General features: G+C 45.2%; 1 protein-coding gene across 1 annotated transcript in view; it reads right to left on the minus strand.

The window, feature by feature from the left end:
- camkk1a (calcium/calmodulin-dependent protein kinase kinase 1, alpha a) overlaps positions 1-17,049 on the minus strand; it is a 146,173-nt gene that overhangs the window by 114,614 nt on the left and 14,510 nt on the right. Inside the window, exons 3-4 of the mRNA XM_084319663.1 lie at positions 3,711-3,762; positions 3,271-3,404 (exon numbers count right to left, since the gene is read on the minus strand). Coding sequence (XP_084175789.1) covers positions 3,271-3,404; positions 3,711-3,759 — 183 coding nt within the window. The 5' untranslated portion in view covers positions 3,760-3,762. The remainder of the gene's footprint in view (positions 1-3,270; positions 3,405-3,710; positions 3,763-17,049) is intronic.

Here is a 17,049-nt window from a genome sequence, read left to right on the forward strand (position 1 = left end):
CAGAATAGCATCAAGCTAACGGCTGCTCCAACCGTTCGGGTGCTATTGCTTCCGCTCGCGAGACGCCGATCTACGACGCACGCGATCAGGAGCGAGCTCCCGGCGGCGCGCGAGAAGCCAAGCTACCCCGCGCCAGGCCACCGACCGGCTAACCGTAAGCTATGAACATGTAAACAATGACATAACACTCACCCAGACAGGCCGCCGTTCTGAACCCTCCTCACTTTTTAAGAAAAAAGAGAAAACAAGACGTCAACACCGCTTCACAACGGTGATAATACCACGTCCGGCGGAATCAGCACAGTACCAACTGGCCTGTATAGCTGACTTTGAACATGAATCTGCCGCTATCGCACATTACATGCACATATCCCCTCGTGAAGGAATACTCTCATTTGGATATGAAAGATGGGGTCTTAACACGGTGACAGAGAGAATCCACTCGTCCAGAACACACAGGGATCACCAGTGTCAATGGTCGCGGCCCACTAGTTAAAACTATAATGGTCGCCAGACCAAGGCCTTCTGTCGCCTAGACGGCTAAACAAAGGACCCTAGCCTGGGGCCGGTTTCCATAAACTTTGTCTAGTAGCCCCCATAGCACTAACAGACAAGTGGAGCCCGCCAGCAAACACTACTCACCCAACCTGGAACGCACCGCTCCTCACAACAGCGGCATGTCCGACAGTTCAGCTGTGGCCTGACAGGTTTCACCCCAACAAACACAGCAAGGAACTGCAGTTGAGAAGCATGCAGCGGCGTGCTCCCAATACGAAAACCGGTGGAGGGTTTGTAGAATGATCATCATCTTCTAGACACTCCAGTACGAAGACAATATCGCCGTATTTTCTCGAAAATAGTGAGAGAGAAAATAAAGATATGATGTCAACGTATCCTTGTTTCCCAAGCTGTTCCTAATCCAATTTCTTCCATCATGGTGTCAAGTGTGGGGATCTACCGAGGCACCTCTTCCTTGTGGTGAAAGCGAGAAGGAGGAGAGCAGGTGACCACACACCTGCTTATGAAGGTAAGCTGATGAGGGGTGTGGTCAGACTAATACTGGTATTAGAGGTACATTTGTGGTTTATTCAGTACGCGTGCACGTACGCGAGATAGTGCAGAAGGCGATGCCAAGCTAAGCCACTAACGATACAGAACACTGTCTCCTCACAGCACGGTGGTGTAGTGGTTAACACTGTCTCATCACAGCACGGTGGTGTAGTGGTTAACACTGTCTCCTCACAGCACGGTGGTGTAGTGGTTAACACTGTCTCCTCACAGCACGGTGGTGTAGTGGTTAACACTGTCTCCTCACAGGTGGTGTAGTGGTTAACACTGTCTCCTCACAGCACGGTGGTGTAGTGGTTAACACTGTCGCCTCACAGCACGGTGGTGTAGTGGTTAACACTGTCTCCTCACAGCATGGTGGTGTAGTGGTTAACACTGTCTCCTCACAGCACGGTGGTGTAGTGGTTAACACTGTCTCCTCACAGCATGGTGGTGTAGTGGTTAACACTGTCTCACAGCACGGTGGTGTAGTGGTTAACACTGTCTCACAGCACGGTGGTGTAGTCGTTAACACTGTCTCCTCACAGCACGGTGGTGTAGTGGTTAACACTGTCTCCTCACAGCACGGTGGTGTAGTGGTTAACACTGTCTCCTCACAGCACGGTGGTGTAGTGGTTAACACTGTCTCCTCACAGCACGGTGGTGTAGTGGTTAACACTGTCTCCTCACAGCACGGTGGTGTAGTGGTTAACACTGTCTCCTCACAGCACAGTGGTGTAGTGGTTAACACTGTCTCCTCACAGCACGGTGGTGTAGTGGTTAACACTGTCTCCTCACAGCGAGGTGGTGTAGTGGTTAACACTGTCTCCTCACAGCATGGTGGTGTAGTGGTTAACACTGTCTCCTCACAGCACGGTGGTGTAGTGGTTAACACTGTCTCCTCACAGCATGGTGGTGTAGTGGTTAACACTGTCTCCTCACAGATTGATTGATTGATTGATTGAGAAGTTTATTAACAGATTGCAGAATGGGTACAGTACAGTACAGCTCAATACATACAATTGTTAAGGGGATGCAGACCAGAGAAAGACTTTCGTCTTGTTTACATCAGGGTCCCCCATTTTCAATTCATCATATATGCACGGTAGTGTAGTGGTTAACACTGTCTCCTCACAGCACGGTGGTGTAGTGGTTAACACTGTCTCCTCACAGCACGGTGGTGTAGTGGATTCCTGCTTGGGGACCAGGTTTCCGCTATGCCAGTTACCCAGGTGGGGTATGCAGGTGGGGTATGCTCGCAAGGGTTCCCCCCCCCCCCCCCGATAAGATAAACCCAATGGAAAAACATGCACAACAGATCGCTAACGCTGTCGCATTCCCTGACGAAGACGGACAGGAGCACTTGGATTGGTCCCCGGGGCGTGGCCCCACGTCGCAGCCCATGTCTGCTCCTGGCTGCCCTTGGGGGGGGAAGGACGACGGGATGGGTTAAGCGTAGAGCTCATTCGCATCGGCGACCCAAAAAACAATTGCATGTGTGTGTTCCTGTGTGTGTGTGCCGCCCATTGCATGTGTGTGTCACTGCATGATGAATAAAGACTTCTTCAAAGTCCAGTTATTATTATTATTATTATTATTATTATTATTATTATTATTATTATTATTATTATTATTATTATTATTATTATTATTATATTATTATAGTCCTACCCCAGGCCCACTCTCTAGCCATCTCTCCAGGTTACATTCATATTCGTTTCTACATAATACGTATTCACAATTAGCGATCCTAACTCTAGCCTTGATCATCTCCCCTCCACTGTGTAGCCCTCATCGTCTCCTCCACTCCTGCCAAACCTCCAGTTCCCCTCCCACGCTCTCTCTCTCTCTCTCTCTCTCTCTCTCATCTTCCTGTTCCCTACTCATCATGGTTCATCCACTTCACCTCCTCAGCCTGCACAGCTGCCTTCCATCCGTTCATCAACCCAACAGCGGATCTACTCAGGTTTTCCATCCCACTCCCACTGTCAGATCATAGATCCAGTTTGTCTAGTGTAGGTCACGAGTCTACGATCCCGCCGGCTAAAACTGCCACATTGACAGAAATGTTGATTTTGATTCATGTGCAGTGTCCCTGCAAAATAAATAAATAAGCTGAAACTGAACGTGATTCACTGGTTGGAACCTAAATATTGACTGCTAGAAACTGCATATGCGTTGTTTGTCTTCTTGCACAGTCACAAAACAAACAACAACTCTCACCTCGACCAGTTTAACGATGTTGAGGTGGTCCAGTTTCTTGAGGATGGCGATCTCTTGGTAGACCCTCTCCAGGGGCCCCAGGACTTTGGGCTGCTCTCCTTGGGCTGCTTTGGGGCCTCGAGGCGGCGGACGACCTGCAGACCACCACAACAACCAAAACCTTACTAAACAATTCACTTCCTCTTGTTTGGTTTTTCTCATAAAATGAGTTAACGAGACCATTCCCTATGGTCCACCAATCTACCAATCAAGTCCTTTATATGTTTTTACTCTCAGGACTCTCTTTTTAAACCCCATGATGACAAATGGAAGCCATGTCATGTAATCCTAGCCTACTTTTACACTTTCTTTTCATAATTAAGAGTAGGAAAAAAAACAATAAAATGTATTTCCAAGTACCCATATACAGCAAACTGCCCAGCAGAACAGAATAGACTTACGTGGGAATCCACATTGCTTCATAAGTCGCCTCTTGGACACCACCTTCATGGCCTGGAGGGAAGAGAGGAGGGAAGGGAAGAGAGAAGAGGAGGTCGACTGTTAACAAGCCTTTCTCCTCGCCTTCAGAAAATGTGGTGAAAATCGTTTTCTTTTAGAGTAAAGTACCTTACTCTATAATTCATTCAAACCTTTATTTATTCTCAAAAGGACAATTGAGGTCACCGTCATTTTAAATGTCGTTGAGACTTTACAAACATTTCAATGCATACATCTTTTACAATATAATAATAAGCATACATATTAATAACTATCTATATAGCATTTTTCACACATTACCGCAGTCCAGAGTGCCCCACAGCAATTAGTATAAAATGAACATGTTACATAGGCATAAAATCAGCACACAGTTGACAGAATAAAAACAATGCAATGCAACAATTGCAGACATACTGTACAGACAGGTAAACGTAGTGCAACGTAAACGTGCAGACATAAGGATATGCATAAAATAAGTACAATAAGTACAGTGTTGCTGGAAGGCATGTGAACCCCCCGTCGAACAGCCAGTCCCTCAAACACCCCACACATCAATCCCCAACCACATCCCCATCTAAGACACCCCCCCCCCTGATAAAGCACGTCATGACTGAAGGAAAACACAAACAGCTTGTGTGCCACTCATGGGGATGCCACCCCCGCAGGCCGCCCCATCTCCCCCGGTCCCGGCGACCCCGCCACCACGAGGAAACCAGCGAATGCCACACCCCCACCCCCAAACTCCACACCCCCACCCCCAAACCCCCACCCCCAAACTCCACACCCCCACCCCCAAACTCCACACCCCCAAACCCCCACCCCCAAACTCCACACCCCCAAAAACGGATATATAGATATACAGTTACTGTACATGTAAATGGTAAATGGACTTATACTGTATAGTACTTTTATCCAAAGCGCTTTGCAACTTTTGCCTCACGTTCACCAATTCACTCACACCCGACGACAGAGGCAACCATGCAAGATGCCAACCTGCTCATCGGGAGCAGTTGGGGGTTAAGTGCCTTGCTAAAGGGCACCTCGACGTGCTGCTGTGAGGAGCCGGGATCCATCTGTTCCAGGTGGTCACATGATATGTTCTCTAGGCAGCAGGACCCTATATGATGTGACACGCTCTCTTGTAGCTCATCATGGGAGGATCATGTATCCTTGCTGCTCGCTCACACATCTCATGTGCATGAACTGGTACATTGAATGAATGAAAGACTTTAATTTCGACCAAGTATATATATAATAATGTTCATTTCACATACAAAAGATAATAAAAAAAGACAACAAAAGTGAAACAGATAGACAAATCATAGTTTACCCTGTTCGGAAAAGGAGTAGGAAGAAGTATACACTTTTTTTTTTCTATTCCTACCCCTTTTTAACCATCACAAATGATAATTTAATCTATTGTTAATTATATGTATAAACGCTGTATCTCTATATAATCCAATACATGTATATATAAATACATTTATATAAATATACCTATAAATATGTAGTATATAATATATATAATATACTAAATAAATACCATATGATATACATCATTTCTTAAATTTTTTATTTACATCTTACACATACTCCCAATCAACACACTTCCTCTTCCAGATACCTATTTAAGAAAGATGTTACTTTTTTTTTTTTTTATTATTATCTTTTTCCCCCATCCTTTTTCCGATTTGTTCTCCCATCCCACTGTTAGTCGTTATGCCAATTCCCAACCCCCTTCCTGGTTGTTGCGCACCCCCCCCCCCCCCTACTGTTGGTCCGGGAGGTCGGAGACTGTCACATGCTTTCCTCCGACACATGTGCAGCCAGCCGGCAGCCAGCCTGGCAGCGCAGATTCTCACTGGGAGAGTGTAACGTGTGGAAGGTCACACTACCTTTCTCCACATCCTACCCTCGCTGTGCAGGCACCCCGACCGAACTGTAGGGGTCGCTGTCCACAACGCCCAGGACCCACCCACGGCTCCCCTCCCCCTAACTCAGCCAAACGAGTTAGTATAGCAATCAGCCCAAGCCAAGGCAATGCTGACTCTCCGGGAGTCGAGACCGCAGCCTCTTACTTGCATTGGTGAGCACAATCTCCGCTACGCCACCTGACCGCTTGTACATCTTTTTAAACTGATTTAAGTTTGTACTCTGTTTTAGCTCTAACTCCAGACTGTTCCACTAATTCATATTAGATTAGTCATGAGCATATATTTCTGTATGTACACTATTATTTATTCTGCCCTGTTTAAGACATGTTAACCTGTAAAATGGAATATAATTCACTCTTGCACATTTGCTAAGAACCTGTGTTTTATCTCTTAACGTTTATCATTTCATTATAAAAAAAATTTCAACATCATTGCCACGGAGTGCTGCCGACAACAATGCAATTCCCCCTCGGGGAAAATAAAGTTCTTCTCATCTTAAAATCACATCTAATCTTAGTTGCCAGAATGAATGGAACGGATTTGCATTTCGCAGTTTCACCCCCACTGCCTTTGATCGGGTTACTGCACGGGTGGAGTTTAGATATGATTTCCCGGAGGAGAGCCAGGGCCTTAAGGACGAAAAGGCCTGGTGCAGTATTTACCAAGTGTCTCAGAGCAGACAGAGCAGGAAATCACTCCTAGCCGCCTCAGAGTGGCGTACTTTGAGGCATTATCAACTTTTATAACCTGAGAAAATATCTGATCTCCAGGTCATTTTGAGACATATTTGTCAGTTAAAAACAAAAAGAACACTTGCAGGTACTTGCTTGTCATACACCCACATATTTTCCTGCATAAAATTATATAGGCCTATTCTGTGTTGAATCCACAGTGCAACTATTCATAACTCCCAATATGTCATCATAATAAAAGATTTTGGGTCAGAGTGTTGTAAAACCACGATGAAATAGATATTTATTCCCTTTTTAAAAATGAATAAAATATTTGCATTATAAAGCATTTGAGGCAGTTGAGCCAGTTGATGCAGCATGTTTAATCGTACGCAACAGTAGTGGAGACAATTCCTTAGAGAAACACTCTTATAGTAACCCTGTCAGGGCCAAGGAATTCCTTAATTGCTTCTATTATCTTTGATAGAGATGTTTGTCTAGTAGTTCCACTACTGCTTCACTTGTAAGATGAGGCAGGCTCGGTTCAGAGAGAAATTACCATTTGACTTTTTTTATTTAAATTCTTTTATCCTCTTTTTCTCCGCCTGATTTTCGATGCTTTTCTCCCCATCCCAATTTAGTCGTTATGCCAATTCCCCCCCTCCCCTACCTGGTCGTTGTGCACATGTTCCCCCTACTGGTCGGTACAAGGGAACCCTGAAGTCCACCACATGCTTCCTCTGACACATGCGGAGACAGCCAGTGGCTCTCTTTTCACAGCGAGGACTCTCATTGGTGAAGTGTAACGCGTGGGAGGTCACGCTGCCTTCACCACTTCCTGCCTTTCGCTGAGCAGGCACCCAGACCTGACCTGTCCAGACCTGAATCTGGTCCCCATCAGTTAGTTTAGATTAGATTAGGTCCATTATCCATTATCCCTTACCTGCCCTCATCCCCCTTTCCCCCCCCATACTTCCCTAGCCCTATTTTTTGTCCTGATTGTGAAGCGACCTTGGGTTCTATGAAAGGCGCTATAGAAATTTGATCTATTATTATTATTATTATTGAATCTGTCCACAACGCCAGATTACCACCCACGACTTCCCTCCTGCTAACTCAGCCAAACGAGTTAGTATGACGATCGGCCCAAGCCGCAGGCAATGCTGACTCCGGGAGTCGAGACTGCAGCCTCTTGCATTGGTGACGAGGGCAATCTCCGCTACGCCACCCGACAGCCTCTGACTCATACAATTTTGAATAGAATTCCATAAAACGTGCTTTTATTTCTTTATGGTCACTAAGCCTAAGGACATGTCTTATTCTCAGTATCGACTGAGAGACTTGTGTCCGTCTCATCCGTCATGCCAACAATTTCTGAGGCTTGTCTCCTATTTCAAATTGCATCTGCTTAATTCTGGCCATCTGCTTACTAACCCGAGCGGATATAATTATATTGTACTCGTCTCGTTGGAAGGAAGGCTATAGAATTCGATGTGTGGGGATCTGCCAAGGATTTGTATGAACATTATTCTAGCTGAGACACCGATTCATCCGACTCCACTAACCTCTAAGCACTGCTTCGATAGATTCCCACAATACTGATTAGGGGTGTAACGATGCGACCTCACAACGATTCATTTCGATTACGATTATTCAGGAAACGATTCAATGCATCATGAAATCTCTTCATTTGACTACGATTCGATTCGATACATTTTCGATACATCAGTTAATTCCCCAAAAAAATTTGAATACACAAATGTGGCTGGGGGAACTGATTCACTCAGCATGAATGGACTATAGGTCAATAAAAACAATACACACAAAAAAAAATATATATATATTTTTTGATTAATTTAGATTATAATCGATTCTAACATTTTCAAATCGATGCAGTTGAATCGCCACATTAGAATCGATGCATTTCGATTAATCGATGCATCGTTACACCCCTAATACTGAATCATCCACATCTCCTGTATCATTTCAGGAGAGCATGGGAGCATGGTCACTTATCAAGATGCACTGTATTGTGGTATTGTGTGGTCACCACACAGACAGACCAGTCTAAAGTCGAATGCCTGGTCTCCATTAGCTATGTTCAGCCTGGCTGGGGCTAACTAGCCATGGGGCTAACCATTGCGTTTCTTGTAAACTCTCTGGTTGCTAGGCAACCTTTCATAATTCACATCACCAACAACTGTGGTACATGAGCTAAACCACGATGATACAACAGTCCCAGGTTCGGCCAGGTTCTAAACACAATGGAGACGCTCACTGTGTGCCAGGCAGGCCACAGCACGACTAAACACTGGCTAGAATCAATCCTAGAATGGGATTTATGAACTGGAGTCAGTATAAATTATAATTCCTGGTGGTAGGGTTCAATAGACGTGTTTCTCGTCCACGTCAGACTCAGTGATTGCGCGCATCAAGGGGGCAAAAAGAACACAATCCTGGTCAGAACAACGGGGCAGACTACAATATTATTTGCATTTGTTAGCCATGCTAGCGATCTAAACAATCAATCCATGCCAAAGCTAGATATGTGAAAGGTGAAAGACTCACACTCACAGCCGTGCTGATTTGGCTAAATGACATCCAGCCGTTTTAGTTTGAAACTACTTTTACTCAGGGGAGTGTCGTGGTTTCTCCATAGAGCCACGTCGTACTTCTTTAGTGCAGCAGCTCACGCAGGTAGGGGCAACTTAGTCACGTGACTCAGTTCAGCACTGTTTGACGAACATTGTTACTTAGCTGAAAGAGTTGTACCCTTCCTTATCGTACAGAACTTGTAAGTCGCTTTGGATAAAAGTGTCAGCTAAATGACTAAATGTAAATGTCAGTTGGTATTGCTGATTGGCTCAAACACGGTATGTTTATAAACAATATACAATAAATTGCTAGATTTATGACCTTGACAATTGTTTATCCAGTGAAGCATCCATAACACAATTGAAGTCCCCCCCCCCCCCCCCTGCATCATTATAATGTGTGTGTCGCCAGCATTCGAGATTCAGTCAGGACCTCGGTTTAGCGTCTCAGCTCACACTCGCAGCTATACGGTGTCCCCATCACCATAACAGGGGCATTGTTACTGACTAGTCCAGAGGACAGAGCGCCCCCTGCTGGACAACAACACCACTTTCCGACAGCAGCCTTGACCGGGGCGCGTGAATACTTTCCCCAAGGTGGTTGTCCTTCCGCGTTCGGTTTACGCGGCCTGATTGGCCACTGACGCTTCTCTCAACGCCCAATCGCGTTACTCCTAACGCTCGCTCCTAACTTTCAGAACTTCTCTCACTTCCACAAGTCCGTCACATCAGCTACCTACCTGCATCAATATACTACTAACTATCAACTAACTCGCTACCGCCGTGCATCAATATACTAACTAACTAGCACATCAATGCACTAACTACGACCGCCGTGCATCACTATTCTGCTACCGCCGTGCATCAATATACTAACTATTGATGTGATGTCGATTGATATGAATAGCGCGTTACGTTAATATAGAGAGATGAAAACAATACGAGGAAATGGGCTACGTTAATATAGAGAGATGAAAACGGGCTACGTTCATATAGAGAGATGAAAACAATACGAGGAAATGGGCTGTGGAACGGAAGGACTTGGGCTGTGGAACTGAAAGCTAGGCGCAACGCGATTGGGCGCTGAGAGAAGCGTCAGTGGCCAATCAGGCCGCGCAAACCGAACGCGGAAGGACAACCACCTTGGGGAAAGTATTCACGCGACTGGGGCTTGAACCGGTGATCTTCCGAGTCCGGAGCTCTACTCATGTGGCCACGCTGCCGGACAAGTTTGACAAGCAGTGGTGCGTTGGTGATTTCATACCTGGTTGCACTGTGTTTTAATGACGACGAGTTGGCGCATCAGTCTGTGTGCAGCGCATCAGTCTGTGTGCCCGCGCGTGCTTCTGCTCACAGACCCGGTGGCACGGCGTGTCCCTGTTGACGAGGATGGCGACCTGTTGCCACTGTCTTTAAACTGACCCTGTGCCCCCCCCCCCCTTGGTATACATGTCTAAACCAAGTCTGTAGGGTCGTCCTCTTCCATACCCTCTTGAACACCTATGATCCGAATCACTGAGTGACCTGGCCTGAACACTGATGTTCCACATTTTGTATTTGGGTCTCGTTCGGTCCACCTTCGTTTGAGTCTCTCTCTCTCTCTCTCTCTCTCTCTCTCTCTCTCTCTCTCTCTCTCTCTCTCTCTCTCTCTCTCTCTCTCTCTCTCTCTCTCTCTCTCTCTCTCTCTCTCTCTCTCTCTCTCTCTCTCTCTCTCTCTCTCTCTCTCTCTCTCTCTCTCTCTCTCTCTCTCTCTCTCTCTCTCTCTCTCTCTCTCTCTCTCTCTCTCTCTCTCTCTCTCTCTCTCTCTCTCTCTCTCTCTCTCTCTCTCTCTGCCAATTGATAGCAGCCATAGTGTCAGTGGTTGGGTTGCTGTTAGCTTTAGCAATTTTGTCTTTATTTGGTTTCACTGTGGCTCTGTTGCACATTTACAACTTAAACAGTAAGATTTAGCTAAATCTAAACTGGGAAAATGCATTCTTAAATTGTACACTTTTGGAGGAGGAAGCGGTGTGCCTCTCAACACGGGACTATCCCATCTTACACTAGACCAGAAGTCCTGGGATGCTTAAGAATACGGGACCTGGTCAGCAACCACTTGGGATTGTACTTAAGTAAATGAGAACACTGGTCATAGTCAGCGCACCAGTAGTTATTTACTTCTGTGACCAAACCTTCATAATATAGGAACCTTGAAGGCAGTTTGAGTATTCACATGACTACAACGTCACCACCTACGACAGGACACGCTTCCTGTTGGCCCGACAACAAACCAGTTCACCTCACTCATTCTCTCGCCGTCCAATCACATCCTTTCTCCGGTGACATTTCAACTGTCACAGACCAGCTTCCCTTTATCAAATGCTTCCACACACGCCGCCCTGCTCCTCTCCCCAGGTTCAACATTCATTGAAGGTCACATTATGAAAGCACATGGGTCTGTGTGTGTGTTGTTGTGCACATTCTTGGTCTCTGGACAACTTCATCATCACTTCGACAACATATTTTTGCTGCGGTCTCTTGCACACAATCTGCAATGAGAATTTCTGGGTTTCTCTCTCAGTCTATCGTGCCGATTTTTTCCCATCACGAGTAAACGTTATGGCCACCCCCGCAGAATCTCCTGAGTGCTTTCTTTTTCAACCCAGGTTCCACAAAGACTGCTTCTTGTGGAGAGACGTATTATTGTGTCTTCAACACCACCACACGCTGTTAATTACAGGGAACTGGCAGAACGGTGCGATGACTCAATGAATATCTAACCTTTAGTGGTGCCATTAAAATGCTCCCTATTGTAACACTGAGGACCGACAGCTTATGTTGTTCAGCAAGGCATGCGGAGGACTTTGAGTCACCACCTTGATTGGTACGTCTGCGTTTACTTCAGCTATGGCATTGTGCTAACTAGCATCCTGCCTGTGGGTCAATGCTGTGTATAGGGAGGCGTAGTGGTTACTTCCTGGTCTATAGGGAGGTGTAGTGGTTACTTACTGGTCTATAGGGAGGTGTAGTGGTTACTTCCTGGTCTATAGGGAGGTGTAGTGGTTACTTCCTGGTCTATAGGGAGGTGTAGTGGTTACTTCCTGGTCTATAGGGAGGTGTAGTGGTTACTTCCTGGTCTATAGGGAGGTGTAGTGGTTACTTCCTGGTCTATAGGGAGGTGTAGTGGTTACTTCCTGGTCTATAGGGAGGTGTAGTGGTTACTTCCTGGTCTAGAGGGAGGTGTAGTGGTTACTTCATTGTTGTTTCCCGCACGGTCCACCCCTCTTGAAATCGCAATGTATTTCCAATGGACACATTTCTAAATTGTCTTGTTTAAAACAAATAAAGCATGGACATTGGCACGGTGTACCTTTCTGTGTGTATTCATCCTCAATCTATAGCTCAACATGAAAAAATGCGCAATTAATCGTAAAGGTAGCAAAATAACAACGTTTATGTTTTCGTTCACTGAGGAACTACACGTCTCTCTGGTGCTGCTGACGGCGACGGCACTGAACGACTGGTAAGTGTAGGTATTTTTTTACGACAAATTAAACAACCTTATAGAACTAACTTTATTTCAACCAAAAATGCTTAAACAATAATGTTAGTGATAGAAGGGAACACATTTTGTGCAAAAATGGAAAGCTTGCCAATGTTCATGAGGCAGAATTATTACAATAGCAGCCGATAATACATTTTCCAAATGATAAACCCCTGTACGGGTGGAGCGCGCGGGAAACTAAAGTGACGTCAGACGACACCTCCCTATATACAGTATATGTTATTTACCATGGTAAATGACCTGGGGAATTGCTGAACAGATGTTAAACATACCAGAATAAATCTCTAACACTGTGAATAATGTGAATATTCCTCAGCTAGTCAGATAGTAAATTATATTGACCATATTGATAAAATTGTTTACACTGCCTTTGTTGTTTTTTACTACCTGTATACTGTGTTGTTTTACTACCTGTACCCCCCCCCCCTCCCCCCCATGCTGCTATGATGCCTGAATTTCCCCAAGGGGATCAATAAAGGAATATCTTATCTTATCTTATCTTATCTTAAATGGTTCTTCATGTATTTGCAGACGCCCGCAGACAGCCCCCAGTGGGTCTGTGATTGTTAATTGTTGCCGAGATCATTTAGCTGATTGTAAGCTCTTGATACACAAAGAAAAAACTGTAAATACAGCATGACAGCATAAAATATAATGACTTACAATGAGGTTAAGAACATTCCAAATAGATTAGGTCAAACTTTTAAAAAATGAATGTGAATATACCCCCACAGTGATTCAAGGATTGGGGTTTTGAATCGGATGGCTTGAACCAGCACTGTGCCTACACTGTGAAAGTAATTTAGCATTGTTAATTTTTGCCTTGTGACTGCAATATGTCTAGCCTGTCAGCGAGTCATATCCCCATTACCAATATGCCCGTATACATGAGTAAACAGCATTACCATGGGAACGGAACTCACACAGACCATTACACCCAATAGCAAACTGGATAAGATTCAGTATCCCAGCTATTACCCAGCGATCATATTCAGGTTTCTCATAGGAATGATATGAGCTTACCCTGCATATTGTAAAAGGGATATGGCATTTTACACGAGCCAATTCACAGACTGACAGACATGCTCAAGTACCCCGAATAAAACAGGAATATTGATATGCAGCCAGTGTTTTTTATTTAAAAAAATTTTAAAAACTTTTTCTCCTCTTTTTCTATTTTTCTCCCATCCCAATTCCACTGTGCCAATTCTTCCCTCCCCTGTCTTGAACATTGCTTGCATATGCCCCCCACTGGCCGGTTGTAGGGAGGATAGAAGCCTTGCATCACGTGTCCCCTCCGATACACGAGGAGGCAGCCTGTCGCATCTTTTCACCTGCCAGCGCGGACTCTCACCGTGTGGGAGGCTCACACTACTACCCCCGCCATTTCCTGTCTCTGCTGTGCAGGCGCCCTGACCGACCTGTAGGAGTCGCTGTCCACAACGTCCAGATTACCACCCTTCGACTTCCCACCCGCTGACTCTGCCAATTGAGCCAGTATGACGGCCGGCCCAAGCCGGAGGCAACGCCGACAGCCGGATTCGAACCCGGTGTCTCTTGTGTTGGTGACGAGCGCAACAATGTCCGCTGCGCCACCCACCCAGCCGCCTCAGCCAGTGTTTTGTTATAATATTTTCACCTCATTTTATTTCCCCTCTTCTCTTTCTTCCCCTTGCCATACTTCTTTTCTCTCTGGTTGACGTTGATGTACAAACGACAGGGTGTTGTTTCTGTAGTCTTTACTTACAAGCACAGAGAGCAGAAAACAACGTCTGTCTGAGTGAATGAGTGTGTAATGTGTCCTACGAGCCCCGACGGGCTTTGACTGGAGAACAATCGCTTTGTCAAAGGGAAGGAAGAGAAACGTGTGAATATTTCATGTGTGTCAGCTATTGTTCTGTTTCCAAGACATTGTGCTGCCAGTGTGCGTATGCCATTGTCCTCGGCCCAGTGATACTGTCGTGGCACCGGGGCGTCAAGTGTAATTTATACTGCAACGTGAACGTGCCGCCCGGGCTCCACTGGAGGCGCTGCAGTACGACGTGCACCTCTCCCCAAATGTAACCCTGTGCAGAGGTGAACTATGAACACTCACATCCCTGCAAGTGCAACCAGTGGTGCGTCGGTGATTTCATACCTGGTCGCACTGTGTTTTAATGACGGCGCGTGCGCACGCTACCGCGCATGAGCAGAACTGTTCCCTCGCGTGCACGCAGGATAAAGACAGTGCCTAATTGCCTCTAGGAATGGAACACATTTCATTCACCAGTTTTGTGTGAATGTATCCGAGGACGTATTTGAACACACCTGACGACCTGAGCTATTGTTGTGCAACGTGGCCAGGTGGGTACTTGGCGAGTTGGCGCATGAGTCGAGTGCAGCGCGTTCTTGTGTGCACGTGTGTGCGTGCGCGTGCTCCTGCTCACAGACCTGGTGGAATGGCGCGCCACCCCGTCCCATGACCAACGCACCACTGAGCAGAACCACCGCAGGTAAAGAAACTATGTGGAAGTCTATTTTGGCCTTTAGTGTCAAACAATGGCTTGAAAATCATTGTTTTTTAAGAAGATTTCAATGATATCACTAGAACTACCGTTGTTGTTGAATGGGCTGGTTTCAGGTGTGCCTCTCTCTCTCAAGGCTGTCCCACTTTGTCCCTCCCCCATGGCAGCTTTGATTGACAACCTAGTTTGATTGACACACGCTAGAACCAAGGTTTCTGCGGACTAATGATGGTGAAAGTGATTCTAGTCTTTATTCTTTTGTATGGAGCAGATTTGACAGCTTTTTACTCGATATAGTATGGCCATATTATTGACTAATGAGATGTCAAGGTATTGAGGAGGTACATTTATCCAAGCAGTAATTATTTATTAGGGCTCAGATTTATTAGGGCATTTCTGTTAGAGACCTCTAGGAGAAACTGAAATTAAAAAATCTATTTAAAACTGTGTTCCCAGTTGAAGCAGAGTGATATTTCCCCCAGAGTCATAATCACTTAACATTGTATTATTAGTCAACCTTAATCCATACTTAATCCAAAATAGTTAATAAAATAATTAAGCCCACTGGGAGGATGTAAGAAATGTAAGACACCTCTGGTAAAAGCTTGACAGAGCAGATCGGAACAATACAGACGAGTCTTGTGATCTAGGTGGCTCATACTGTAGTGAATAATACAAAGAAAAGTATTTTTTTTCTTTTTTTTTACACACTTAATTTAGCTTTGATAATTGACATTATACAACGGCATGCAAATTTCTCGATTCTGATTGGCCATTCACACGTCTTTATTGGTAACAATCCACGGTCCTGGGCTCAGGACCCGCCCACAACCAAATCACATAACCCTCCCCGGCTCACTCCGGGAGAAAACAGGATCGCGGACATGAAATGGTTATGTTGAAAGCACCATAACGACTAAATATGAAGCGATTCTGTCAAGGGGAATGTGTTAGTATTTTAAACAATGTTGGATGATGTAATTGATGGGTCTTGACTCAATCTAGAACAAAAGAAAAATCGCGGATTGATTGATAGATTAATTGATTGATTTAAATTTCTTCCTTCCTACTTTCCGACTGCAGCGTTCTCTCTCACACTGTCCGACGCTGGCGTACCCACAAACACACACATACACACACACACACACACACACACACACACACATACACACACACACGCACACACACACACTGTGACACACACTGTGACACACACACACACACACACACACACACACACACACACACGCACACACACACACACACACTCCTGTCTGCAACAGCGGGGGAGTCAGACTGAGAGAGAAGCAGCGCTGTTTTAAGTGAGCATGGTCTATTGAATTGATTGATTGGTTGATTGCTAATTTTATTACTGTACCCCTGGTTTCCAACTGGTTAAGTTTAGGCTAAAAGAAATAAATAAAAAAATAGGGCGAAGAAAACGTTTTTTTCCTATAGGGCAAAGAAAACGTTTTAATAAATTTTCAATCAATCATTCCAATAATACACAGTTGGATGTGTTAGTTGGTTGGATGCACTTCAAGCTGCTTCCACATGAGGCAACTTCTCTCAATCATTCCAATAATACACAGTTGGATGTGTTAGTTTGGTTGGATGCACTTCAAGCTGCTTCCACATGGAGTTGTGGGAACTACTTTTTCTGGCGGATGGTTTTTTCAATAAATCTTCGATTAATGTGTGTTTATTGTATAGAAATAAGGTTGGATGAATCTGGCAGTTGTATAAAAGCTTTACACCACGTGCAGTCGTGATTTGTGACCAATAAACCATGCCTAGGGGGGTCTAACGACCCTCGGCTGCGCCTCGGGCCTAACAACCACCCCTAGGCATGGTTTATTGGTCACAAACCACTCCTGCGTGTGATGTAATGCTTAAATAATTGCCAATGTATTATATTTCACATTGGAAATATTTTATTTTGAACTGTGGAATATCACACATCATTTTCTAAATGTTCTGTGCACAGAATACCTCTGAGGGACTGTTTGTGCTTATGAAGAAACATACCGTGTCTGTGTTTATGAGACCCCTGGT

Source organism: Notolepis coatsorum (genome assembly GCF_963971535.1).
Source record: "Notolepis coatsorum genome assembly, chromosome: 8".
Classification (NCBI taxonomy): domain Eukaryota; kingdom Metazoa; phylum Chordata; class Actinopteri; order Aulopiformes; family Paralepididae; genus Notolepis; species Notolepis coatsorum.